General features: G+C 33.9%; 1 protein-coding gene across 4 annotated transcripts in view; it reads left to right on the top strand.

Annotated features, from left to right (window-relative positions):
- The window catches only part of SCLY (selenocysteine lyase), a 999,372-nt gene that overhangs the window by 170,004 nt on the left and 815,532 nt on the right, over nt 1-13,836 (top strand). For all 4 annotated transcript variants that reach the window (XM_044070098.1, XM_044070095.1, XM_044070096.1 and 1 more), the window contains exon 6: nt 12,578-12,705. In XM_044070098.1, coding sequence (XP_043926033.1) covers nt 12,578-12,705 — 128 coding nt within the window. The remainder of the gene's footprint in view (nt 1-12,577; nt 12,706-13,836) is intronic.

The raw sequence follows: 13,836 nt of genomic DNA, 5'->3' as shown, positions 1-13,836 counted from the left end.
AAAAACATATTTTAAAAAAGGGGTTTTAAAAAATATAATAAAATTTTTTTTAAAAAAAAAATTTTTTAATATTTTTTTTGTTTTTTTTTTTTATAAATAATAATTTAAAAATATATAATTTTATAAAAAAAAATTTTTTTTTAAAAAAATTTAATATACCTAATTTTATATATTTTTTACATATGGGTTTTTTTTTTTTTTTTTATTTGTTTTTTAATTTATATATATAAAAATTTTTTATTTTTTTTTATATAATTTTAAAAAAAAAACAAAAAAACATTTTAAAAAAAAAAATTTTTTTTTTTTTTTTAAAAATTTATTTTTTTTGGGGGAAAAAAAAATAAATATAAAAAATTTTATAATTTTTTAGATTTTTTTTTTTAAAAAAAAAAATTTTTTTTAAAAAAATTTATTTTTTTTTTAAAAAAAAAATTTTGAAAAAAAAAAAAAAATTTTTATTTTTTTTAAAAAAAATTTTATTTTATTTTAATTTTAAATATTTTAAATATTTTAAAAAAAAAAATAATAAAAAAAAAATTTTTTTTTTTTTTTTATTGAATTTTAATTTTTTAAAAAAATTTTAATAAAAAATTTTTTTTTAAAAATAAAAAAAAATTTTAAAAAAAAATTTTAAAAAATTTTTTTTTATTTTTTAAAAAAAAAAATATAAAAATTTTTTTTAATATTTTAAAATAAAAATTTTTTTAAATTTTTTTTAAAAAAAAATTTTTTAAAAAAAAACAAATTTTTTTTTTTTTTTTTTTATTTTTAAAAAAAAATATATTTATTTTTTTCAGGGAAAAATATTTTTTTTTGTTTATTATTTAATAAAAATTTTTTTTTTAATTTATTTTTTTAAAAAAAAAATAATACAATTTTAAAAAAAATAAAATTATATTTTTTTTAAAAATTTTTTTTTTTTTAAAAAAAATTTAAAATTTTTTAAATTTTAAATTTTCTTTTTTTTTTTTTTAATTTAAAATTTTTTTTTTTTAAAATAAAAAATTTTTTTTTTTTAAAAAATTTTTTTTTTTTTTAAAATTTTTTAAAAAAAATTTTTTTTTACCCTAAATTTTCTTTAAAAATTTTTTTTTTTAAAAAAAAAAAAAATTTTTTTTTTTTTAAAAAAAAATTTTTATATGTAATATATTTTTTTTTTTTTTTTTTTTTTTTTTTTTTTTAAAAAAAAAAAAAAATTTAATAATTTTTTAAAAAAAAAAAAAAAATAATTTTAAAATTTAAATTTTTTTTAAAAAAAAATTAAAAATTTTTAAAATTTTTAATAAAATTTTTTTTTTTTGGGGGGTGAAATTTCCCTTTTTTTTTTTTTTTGTTTTTTAAAACCTTTTTTTTTTTAAAAAAAAAATTTTTTTAAAAAAACCCCCCTTTTTTTGGAAAATTTTTTCCCCCCTTTTTTAAAAACCCTTTTTTTTCCCCCCTTTTCCCCCCCCTTTTTTTTTTTTTTAATTTTTTTTTTTTTTTTTTTTAAAAATTTAAAATTTTTAAATTTTAAAATTTTTTTAAAAAAATTTTTTTTTTCCTTTTTGTCAACCCCCCTTTTAAAAATTAAAAGGGGGTTTTAAAAAATTTTTTTAAAAAAAAAAAATTAAAAAAAATTTTTTTTTAAAAAATTTTTTTTTTTTAAAAAAAAAAATAAAAAAATTTTAAAAAAAACCCTTTTTGGGGGCCAAAAAAAAAAATTTTTAAAAAAAAAAAAAGGGGTTTTTTTTAAAAAAAACCTTTAAAACCCCTTTTTTTTTTTGGGGGGGGGGGGAAAAAAAAAAAAATTTTTTTTTTAAAAAGGGGTTTTTTTTTTAAAAAAAAAAAAAATTTCCGGTTTTTTGGGCCCCCCCCCCCGGGGTTTTTTTTCCCCCCTTTTTTGGGTTTTTTTCTTAAATTTTTTTTTTTTTTTTTAAAAAAAAAAAATTTTTTTTTTTAAAATTTTAAAAAAAAATTTTTTTTAAAAAAAAACCCCCTTTTTTTTTTTTTTTTCTTTAAAAAAAACCCCAAAAAAAACCCCTTTTTTTTTTTTAAAAAAACCCTTTCCCCCTTTTATTTATAAACCTTAGGTTTGTTCTGCTAATTTGCATACTCATGTCTGCTTTTAATATAACAGAAACTCAAATTGCTGTTGAAATCTTTTAAGCCTCTATCTCCCACGCAGGGGTCCACTTATCTACATACTCTTTTTTTTTCCATCTAGTCCTTTAATATGCACTTACCTGAACAACTTTTCTACTATTAAATTTTATTTTAATAAATTTTATTTTGCTTTGCATATTAGTGTTACAGCTGTTTGAACATTACACACTTCCTTGCAAATTAAAGCATTGCCCCTTTAATGCTTATCTTTGTTTACATTCTGTTCATTTAAGTCACCGAGCAGGCAGTCAGACAGCCCTTAAGGTGGTTTGCTCACATAGAATTTCTTGCCTTGCCACCCCTGCACGTGGTGCTGAAGTGCTAAACAACATTTTCTCCACACTGACAAATCTTTTAGGCCAGACCATTTGTGAACCAAACTTTTAAAAATAATGCTTGGCTGTGATCATATCACAGATGACAAAAAGAAACTTTAACTTCAGTGTCATCAATGTAGAGAAAGCATGAATTATATACATAGATATTGATGAGTGCAACACTGTGTGTGTGCAAAGAAGTACCATTAAAATCTATGGGCACACCTTACTGTATGTCTAAGGTGATGTCACTAAGGGATACTCTAATTTGGGCAGTGTTTTTTTTTAAATGTTTATAAAACTTTTTCTGAAAAAAAATGGCTCAAATAAATATGGAATAAGAATGATACAACTGCATCAGTGCACAAAATGATGTGATGCACCTGTGAATGTAAAGACTTAAGTCAGTGAGCTTCAGTTATCCAGTCAGTGCCCCTTCTGTTTACTAAACCTCCCTGCATCTGGCAACTTATTTGTCTCTGGAAATTCCAACTGAAAAGAACAAACTGGTAGACTTACAAGAACCTTCAAAATATGTATGTATATATATATATATATATATCTACACACACACACATTTTTTTTTACATTTTTTGAATTTTTAACATAGAAAAAAGTCCCTTCATTAAAAAAAAAAAAATCAGCCCTTTATCTTTTATACCGTTTACTAAATTCTCTTTCTTCAAGGATCACTGCATATAACAGTTATCCCCTTCTCTTTGTGTATTAGTTCAGCACTGACTTTCTAGTTTTCCCACCCTGCAGCTGCAGCTGGACACACTGCTCAGATTTTAATTGGCTACAGAGTACAATTAATGGACTTTTTGTATTTTATAGCTTATAAACTGCAAAATGTTTCCTTAGTTAATTACCTTATGTTATAACTCTTTAACACTCTCCAAACAATAATCACAATCCTTCCCTAAGGATATTTTTTATTTACCTTTAATCCAAAATAATGTTTTCATTCCTTATGTTGTACTCAGTTAAAAGCTATTTTATTAACAAAGAATAGTACGTGCATTTTCTTCAGCCATACTAATGACTTGTTCTCAACCATAGTAATCCAAATCAATAGTTATACAATTAAATCTCCATTATTACATACTGAACTTTAGTTGTGCAAGCAGCGTTATTCAAGACACAATACTTCGTTTCAATTCCATTGTCCACAAAGTGGGGGTTGATGCTTTGCAGTTTCCCTGTGTAATTACCAAGTCCACTTCTGCTTCATTCCTCAGATAGTTTTCTTTCTATTTCCACTGGCCCCAGGTTCAGCCACAGTTCTCTGCTGATTCTTCTAGAATGCCTCTCTGTTGCCCTTTGTTTTTCCAACATCATCTTTTGCAACAGAGGAAAAGGTTTTAATAGTGTTCTCTCATAGGTTCATAGGTTGATACTAGGCTATCTGCCCTAGGGCATTTATAAGCCTAGCCAGAGTGTGTTTGGCTTTTGCCACCCTTTTAGATTAGTTGACTGTGCCTCTGTATAGTAGGTCACAGAAGATAGCCCTTTTGAGATTAGTTTACTGTGCCTCTGTCTAATAGGGACACAGAAGATATCCCAGGGGTAAACCTACGATCTCCCATCCACTCGTCAATATTTCTCTTGAAGAGGGTCATTGAGGGACTCTGCCTAACATGGATTGGGATTTTGTTCCAGAGTGAGGGGAGCCTCTGGGATATGAATCTGTCCCTCCAGCATGTCCTATTTATTTCTGTGCTGAGGTTCAAGTCCCTGGAGCGTGTAGCTCTAAGGGATTTGGATTTCCTGAGGTTCATAGGTTCAGGTGGAGCATGTCCATTAATTCTGGGTTGGACATGGCTTTATACGTCGGGCACAGATCGCCTCTGAGTAGGCGGTAAGCAACTGAATAGAGCTGGAGTTTCTTTAGCCTAGTTGCGTAGGGCATCTGTTTGAGTCCCTTGATCCTCTTGGTGAGGTACTTTTGGGGTCTTTCCAGTTGCTGCAGGTGTCTGGTAAGGTACATCCCAAATGGGGCACTGTATTCAATTATGGGCCTGATGAGTGATGAGTAGAGGGGCACAATGACCTCTCTTGATCTAGATGTGAACCCTTTCGTGATAAGGTGGGCTATATAGAAGGTCTTTCTAACCACTTTGGCAACGTGATTGTCAAAGGAGAGATTGCTATCTACTTGGGTCCCCAAATCCCTAATTACTTCTTCCATACTTAATGGATTACCACCTATGTGGTAATTTGTGGGCACTTTGTTTTTCCCAAAGGGGATGACTATGCACTTTTTGACATTTAGCTTTAGGCCATGGCTCTGGCACCAGTTATCCGTCTCTGTGAGACCCTTTTGGAGGATGCTTGTGTCAGTCGGCGAGTCGATTATGGCACCCAGTTTGCAGTCATCTGCGAACTTGGTCAGCCATAGTCCTCCCATGTTAGCCTGTACCTCAGAGAAATATATACCGAACAAGAGAGGTCCCAGGACTGAGCCTTGTGGGACGCCACTTGTAACTGGTTTAGAGTCTGACATGGCACCTGCAATTCTGACCATGTGGGTTCTATCCCTGAGCCAGTTTGCAACCCATTTAGTGACATAGGGGTTGATATTTAAGCTGGTGAGCTTATTTATGATGCCCGAGTGGGGTATTATGTCGAAGGCTTTTGCGAGGTCCAGGTAGGCTGTGTGGACTACCTTCCCTTCATCTATGGCCTTAGTGACTGTTTCAAAGAAGTCGACCAGGTTCAAGAGGCAAGATCTGCCCTTAACAAAGCCGAATTGGGTAGGATCCAGTGTTTGGAGGTTCCCAATGTCTTTGTTTATGAGTTTCATGATGATACGCTCCATAGCTTTGCAGACCAGGCTAGTCAGGCTTTTAGGGCGATAGTTTCCAGGGTCCGTTGTGGCACCACCTTTGTGGAGTGGGACCACTGTTGCTGTACGCCATTCCTTGGGTACATATAGGTTCATAGGTTCAAGAATGACAAGGTTTGAACCCAGGACCCTTTTCTCTCTCTTGGGTTCCTCATTGCTTATTGAACTGCATAATCTTTTCTATTACTTGCTCTGCCTTCATGAAATGTTTTTGTGCAGCTAGGGTGAAAAAAACTCAGAAAGACCACTCTGAATATTGTAGGATACAACAAGTTAAATCTCTCCTCATCTTATTGTATATAATTAGTTCTTAACGTAGTTCACACCTGAACTGTCCTTTCTAATTTTGTGAGAGAGAAGTCAGCTTCTTTCATTATGCGCACAGTTAACCTTCTCTGGCCTTTGCAGAAGAAACCAGTATTTATTTTCTGTTCTAATTATAACTTTTAAAGCCCAAAGAAAAAAAAAATACTTAAAATACTTAAATATTTCTAACACAGTAATGAAGTTCAAGACAAACAAGAATAAAAATAATACTAATGTGAAGAACAAAAAAATAAACAACTTGATTTTCTTTTCAGATATTTTTCTTACTGCTTTTACCGTACTCCTCCTTAGCTTACTTTAAATCTGCTGTTTTCTGAAGTACTTCTGCTTAAACACTTCATTTCCATCCTACTTAAATTTAGCTTATCATAAGCTGTAACACTTTTAACATCCTGGGTGCATCCACACTCTCAAGTGGGTCTTTATCACCTTTCTGTACACTACCTTTCTAACCATTCATCATACTATTTGTTCCTCTTTTTCTAAGCTTCATCAGCCCTAGAAACAGTGCCTTATAGAAAATATGTGCTACATTTATCACAAATCACTCCTAGTTCCTGAATGGGTTCAGGCACCTAGACAACAAGACATTTCCCTGTGTTACATTTGGTTGGGGACACATGGCTGAAGTGGTGTTGAGCTGCTGAAAAATATGGCTGTTGCAATGTCCCTGTGGGCATAGAGGAGAATGCGGTGCCATTTGGAGTTTGCATGTTCTCCCTGCGTTCGCGTGGGTTTTCTCCGGGTACTCCGGTTTCCTCCTACATTCTAAAGACATGCATCTGGAGCATTTCTCCCCGGACCTCTGCTGAAAACAGGATCTGTGGAACCTAGTCGGACTTTCCCGGTCAACAAATGTTAAATAAAAAAAAATAAATTTCCACAACTTCAGTAACCAAATGCACAGGGAGAAAATAATGTGCTTGGCCCATAAGGCAATATGGAACAGCAGACAATGTGGCAAACATTGGCAGCAGGCTGGCCAGTGGGCTTGTCAGTGGGAGGAAAATGCAGTGGACAATGGACAGTGCTTTTATAATTGGTGTGTGTGGACCACTACCCACTTCACAGTTCTAGAGAGTATTTTCCAAAATGCATACTGGGGCATAAATGTGACTACAGTAACATGCAGGATTTCCTCCATGCTATAGTACACTTCTACATGTTGCATGTTGTAGTTGTATATGCATGTAATGTACACTGAGCACAGCACTCATAACTTCTTCTGTTCCATGCACTTGGGTATTAAAGCTGTGGACATGGCAGTGCATGCTTCTCTTTGCCCACAGGGAATTTGCAACAGCCATATTTCTTTACAGATAAATGTCACTTCAGCTATGTGTTCTCAACCGAATGTACCACAAGGAAATGCCTTGGCAGCAAGGCACCTGAAGCATCCTGAACTCTTAACTACTTCTATAGAGTCCGTTAATGGGGCATTATAAATGACATGACCAATGTGGCTAATGGCTCCTTCTGTCATAAGCATTTTTCAAAACATCTCTACATTTTTGTTACCTCTGAAAGTGTTTCCAGTCAGATCATATCTCTGAAATATTTGTCTCCCTACCTCATCTCACTTGAAATTGGGGTGACATTTCCATCTCCCTATTCATCATGACTGCTTGATCCTCTACTCTTTGCTGATCCCCTATCCCATATCTCTGCACCATGCAGCTCTGAAGGAACATGTGACTGTTTAGTTAGCATTTGTGACGCTGTGATGAAATAAAATATGGTTCTGCTTATCATCCCCATCATCATCCTCACTAAACTATATAACACTGTTAAAATATTTATATGCAACACTGAAATCAGTAAACATGTTTTGTTGTTAGACAATATGCAGTTCTGTTCTTTTATTTACTTTTCTTACTACATTGCAGTTCTCATAATATTTCATTTAGTTATTGAAAGGAACCTTCCATGCTTTTCACTGTAACTCTTTTTATGAACTTTCCAGAATAAGTAATGTCACTGTGTTCAACTTCTCCCTTGATTTTGGCTAGCTGTTCATGGTTTAAGCACTACTGACATTCCCATTCTTCAAAGCTTTTTTCCCCAGTAGCACAGTATACATTATTCATAGGGATTCCCTCCTTTTTATTTATCGCACTGCATATCGGTACAAAAATGCTCCCCTGTTTCACCCTTGTCTCTTGAATAGCTTTTAGTCTCTACTTTTCCCACTACACTGTCCTTTTCATATTACACTTCAGGTTCCCGTTATAACCATATTCCATTGTCACGAAACCCCTTATTATTTTCTATGTACCTGTTCCCTCATTGTCTGTTATCCTACTATAAACACCCTACTTGATATTTTTAGTTCACTCCTTAACAGACCTGTATAAATTCCCCATTATTGCATAACTGCTAATGTAAAAACTTAACAGTCTTTGGCTTAGTAACTTATGATATTATGGCTTGTGCTTACTGCCTGGTTATTCTTGGATTGTGCTAGAACGGTCTTAAGTTATAGTAACTATGTTATAAATGCCAATGTATAGCCTGCTGTAAATGTATGCATTTTCGATTTTGATGTGTACTGAAAACTTACCTGTAATATCTTTGCGAGGTTTTTTGCCTGGGGTCCCTCTGCAGTTTAAAGTATGATAAATCCTGTGAATTATAGCCAGCAGACTAGTTAACTGACTAAACATGTCAGCATATTATAACTCCCTTCCATATGTTTTATTCACATTTTATTTTCAACATTTCACCTCTGTTTTCTTCTAACTCTCCAGCTTCCAAACTATCCACTTATTCTTTATACTGTACAGTGTCATAGTGAAGTTCACAAAATGTAAACCCACTGTGTTTCTGATAACTGTAACATTCCTTCCCTTAACACCATTTCTTCTTACTGATCACGTTTGTTGGCACCATCTCAAGTTGTCCTGCCTTGTATCCATCCATACAACCTGAAGTACTCACAGAATTGTCATCCTGGTTCAGTAATTCTGTACCCTTACAAACTAATCATGACAGTTTAAACACTCAGTTTCTTTAAATATCAGTCTGATGCACATCTAGGCCTCATAATTTTCTGAGCCATACTGCTGCACCATAAACAGCCCACTTCCATTTTTCAGCCACCCCTTTTTCTTTGGTGTCTTTTATTCCAGCTATAATCAGCACCAAAGCTGGTTTACATTTTATCCCACTCTTTAATACAGCCTCAGTGTAAATTGTCCATTATTGCAACAACTATCAATCAGTCAACAGTATACTTTATAATATTTCAAATAGTTTATACAGTTTATATAAAAAGTTTACTCACCCCTGTTAAAATGCCAGGTTTTTGTGGTATAGAAAAATGAGACCACACTAAATCCATTTCAGAATTTTCACATCTTTAATGTGATCTATAACCTCTACAACTCAATTGAAAAACCAACAAATCTGTTAATATAAAAAAAAAATAAAAAAAACTACAGTATGCTGGTTGCATAAGTTTGCACACCCTTAAACTAATACTTTTTCGTGTGTGCACACCTTTAAATTAATACTTTGTTGAAGCACCTTTTGCTTTAATTACAGTATTCAGTCTTCTTGGGTACTGCCATCAATTAAAGAGACCCTGATTAACCCCAAATAAAGTTCAGCTGTCCTAGTAGCCTACTACAGCAAAAGCCATGGTTTGCAGAGAGCTTACAAAGCATCAGAGGGATCTCATTGTTGAAAGGTATCAGTCAGGAGAAGGGTACAAAAAAATTTCCACAGCATTGGATATACCATGGAACACAGTGAAGACAGTCATGAAAAAGTGGAGAAAATATGGGATAACAGTAATGTTGCAAAGAACTGGACGTCCCTCCAAAATTGATGAAAAGACGAGACGAAAACTGGTCAGGGAGCCTGTCAAGAGACCTACAGCAATACTGAAGGAGCTGCAGGAATTTCTGGCAAGTACTGGTTGTGTACTACGTGACAACAATCTCCTGTATTCTCCATATGTCTGGACTATGGGGTAGGGTTGCAAGACGGATGTCTTTTCTTACACAGAAAAACATCCAGGCCCAGCTAAAATTTGCAAAGCAATACATCAAGTCTCCCAAAAGCATGTGGGAAAATGTGTTATGGTCTGATGAGCAAGGTTGAACTTTCTGGCCACAATTCCAAGAGGTACGTTTGGCGCAAATACAACGCTTCCCATCACCAAAAAAACACCATCCCCACGGTAAAGCATGGTGGTGGCAGTATCATGCTTTGGGATTGCTTTTCTTCAGCTGGAACTGGGGCTTTAGTCAAGGTAGAGGGAATTATGAACAGTTCCAAATGCCCGTCACTTTTGGCCCAAAACCTTCAGGTGTCTGCTAGAATGCTGAAGATGAAGAGGAATTTCACCTTTCAACACGACAGTGACCCCAAGCATACATCCAAATCAGCAAAAGAATGGCTTCACCAGAAGAAAATTAAAGTTTTGGAATGGCCCAGCCAGAGCCCAGACCTAAATCCAATAGGAAATCTGTGGGGTGACCTGAAGAGGGCTGTTCACAAGAGATACCCTCACAATCTGACAAATTTGGAGCACTTTTGCAAGGAAGAGTGGGCAAATACTGCCATTTCAAGATGTGCCATGCTGATAGACTGTTACCCAAGAAGACTGAATGTTGTAATTAAATCAAAAGGTGCTTCAACAAAGTATTAGTTTAAGGGTGTGCACACTTATGCAGCCAGCGTATTGTACGTTTTTTATTTTTTATATTTTTTCCCCTAACAGATTTGTTTGTTTTTCAATTGAATTATACATGTTATAGGTCACATTAAAGGTGGGAAAAGTTTTGAAATGATTTATTGTGGTCTCATTTTTTTATATCACAAAAACCTGGCATTTTAATAAGGGTGTGTAAATTTTTTATATCCATTGTAGATAGCAGTAAGAAATGTATTAAAAGTACAACTATATATGTACCTTCTGAAGCTAATTAAATGTTTCATTGTGTAGTAGAGTAATAAACAGTTGACCTTGATATGTGATCAGTTGCAATACTAATAAATACAAGCAGTGTTTATTGTTTTTAAAGTACAGTTCTATAATAATCCAGTAACTGTCATAACCACCACTCGGGAATATAAATATATATGTATCACAAATGCCACTCAGCAAAAATATTCTGCCTTTAGCAAAACCGGTAAATGTAAGGATCCGTTAAGATCTTGTTAATTACGTTTTATATTTGTGGACTCAGATATGCAGTGCATTTCACTGCACAGTTTAAACAGGTTGGTAGGAAAAGAAGAAATTCAGTCTGCAGCAGCAGCAGATTTTCCAGCTTTCCTGAGAAGCAGCAGCTTTTGACCATTTCAGACAGCAATCCATTCCCCATGTCTGCTACCATGCCTGGAAAACTTATGTATTTTTATTACCGCACTTATTCTACAAGATGGTGTTTGGAATGTTTTTTCATCCACTTTCATTCCTTCCATAGATGTAGTTTTTTATTAAGATGGACTGTCAAGGTTCTTATCTCAACCATCGTCTGTTTCTCTATGTATTTCTTCTGATGCCAAATATGGTACTTGAAAAAAAGACAACAGTGGTGTTTTAATACTGGATAACTGGTCACATAAGTTCTGATACCCATGGCAGTGGTCATCGTAGCAAGTCTCTGTGCCAATTTACTTTCGGAGACTTGATTTCTTACCTAAGAATAATGTTGTTTCCCCATCAGTTTCTACAACTATCGGTATTTTTTCTATGAATTTAGAGCTCCAGGCTCTATTCTTTTGTGAAATAGGCATATCACTGAGTTGTTTTGGAAAGAAGCTGCCTTATTGAAGTTGCATGGTACCTCAGCAGTTAAGGTTTCTGATCCACAGTTTGAAGGTCCAGCGTTCAGTCCTGATATTGGTTACAGTTTTTGTGGAGCCTGCATGTTTGACTTGTGTTCTTGTGGGTCCTTTCCAGGTACTCTGATTTACTTTCAAAATATGCTGTTTAATTGACTAATCCAAACTAACCATGTATTTTTATTTAATTTAATTTAGAATGCTTAAAAAGTCCAGACATCTTACAAACAGAACAAATACATACACAGAAACAGAAATATATTAAAAATACATGTATGTATAAACAGCAGGAAGTTGAAACAGACTGGAAAGTATCACAATATACTATTCGTAAAGTTATTTTATATTGATCTACCTTTGGTTTCAGGCGGACTGTACTAAATTGATGATAGTAAAAGGGACGCACAAAAGTGTGAGGCATGCTTCTCACATGTCTGGTAGTTGATTCTACAGAGCAAAGGCCAATGTTTTGTGGTCCTATGGTTACTGGTGTCATGTAGGCCTTCTTCTGCTTGGGAACAATTAGTTGAACCAGGACTATCAGATCCTTCCTCTCAGGATGGGTAAGCTGGTATAAGCCACTCCCAGCTATTTCAGTGCCTAAGCAGTTAAGCAAACTGTGGTCATCTGAGTCATAAGTTGGAATTTATCCCTTTACACCACAGAGATATGCTCAAAATGTTCTCAATTTTTGTAGGATTAACTTTTCTTAAGCTAATTCTCATGTAACTGAGGATGGAATCCAAACGTTCTTCTGTACAAGTAAAACCGGACAATAATGGTATATTACATTTACTGCTGATATTGTGGTACAGGTCATGGCTATAAAGGATCTGTATTGGATCAGTTTGAAAACCTGAAAAAGTCTGTAAAATAAAAAGATGAAAGCAGTAAATGTTGCAAACGAGAGAGAGAGAGATGGCATGTCCTTTTTATCTGGTTTATTTTTAATTTGAAACATTGCCCACAAAGGGTACCTGATGTCATACAGACTCTAGTAGTTGTAGAACTGTGTACTTTTTTAAGGAACAGTAATCAAGTAAGACTGACTGCTCCCACCTCACCCTTCCTTAGAGTTAGACTTGCTAATTTGTTGCATTGCTTAAAACTACAGCTGTCTCAGATTATTGGACCCTTTTGTTTACAGAAGTCACCTTTGTTCCTGTCTCAAAAGTAAGTGGGCGAGCTGAAGTTGAAGATGTCATTTCAGCAGTCAGACCAACCACTTGCCTTGTCTCTGTCATGATGGCCAACAATGAAACTGGTGTAATTATGGTAAGGAAGCAAAAAATATGTATTCAGCTGCATCTTCACTTCTGTATTACTCTATTTGTGTAAAAAATGTGAAAGAAGAGAAACTGAGGCGAATAGCCGATGTTTGTAGCAAGATCAGAACAGTGTATTAAACTGTCCTAAAAATTCAAAACATAAAACAAGTAGATTTTATATAAAGGCAGTTGCATTCTCTTGAGCAGTTCATTATTAGTAACATCACAGTTATCCATCTTTTTACACACTCTACCCCATTCCTCTCCTTCCAAAATATTTTGTGATTCTGAGTGAGGTGAATAATTGTGAGAGACGTGCATTGTTAAAGAAGACTGCAAAAAAAAAAAATTAAGGTTAAAAGCCCAGAAGTGTATTTATTGCAGAAAAGTTGAAAGGGTAGAGAAAATTAAATGTATTTGTATAAGACAGGCACTTAGCTTGAAAGTATTAAAATCAGATGAAAGTGTACTAGAACAGTACATGGCAGAGTCATGGGGGGGGGGGGTATGTTAAAGGGGCTGTGTTTTGTAATTGCTTTCTGAAAGCTGCAGCCATTGTGAGTGAATGAAGTAAGGGGTAGCATTGATTAGTAAATTTTGTGTTTTGTCTTTGTTTCATGTATAAGAACATTTTGTTCTGATTAGAAATGTTTGGGATTTTTGAATTGTGAAGGTAATTTGCATTTGAAGTGGGTATATATAGCTTCCTTGTCCATCTGATTGCAGGAGCTGCAAAGATGGATGAAAGCAGTTCACTTTCCAAGGTCCTTGCTTTATTTGTCAATGATCCATACCTTGTCCTTTTTGGGATAATGTGCTTTAGTTGTGGAGTAATCTATGCACATCGTTCACCCGTCGGTGTCTGAGGAAATGCTTATCTTGGAATGGAAGCAAGATGTGAAGAAAGCATTCTATTGCATGGCAATGACTTGTTAATAGTAGACCTGTTAACAGTACTGGTGTCTTGCCTGTTTTAAAAAAGGAATTGATAAATGATAATATCTGGTGAAAGACAGGATTATGTTCATTATAACCAGAAAATTAATGAGGTTTTGAATAGAAGGCATTCTAGTACAAACTGGGGAGAGGAGTTTAGTCTGGAATAATCGAGTGTTTGATTGCATTGTATCTTTGGCAT

Source organism: Protopterus annectens, chromosome 4.part1 (genome assembly GCF_019279795.1).
Source record: "Protopterus annectens isolate FY-2018-M chromosome 4.part1, PAN1.0, whole genome shotgun sequence".
Taxonomy (NCBI): Eukaryota; Metazoa; Chordata; order Ceratodontiformes; family Protopteridae; genus Protopterus; species Protopterus annectens.
This window is presented reverse-complemented; position numbering and strand designations above follow the sequence as displayed.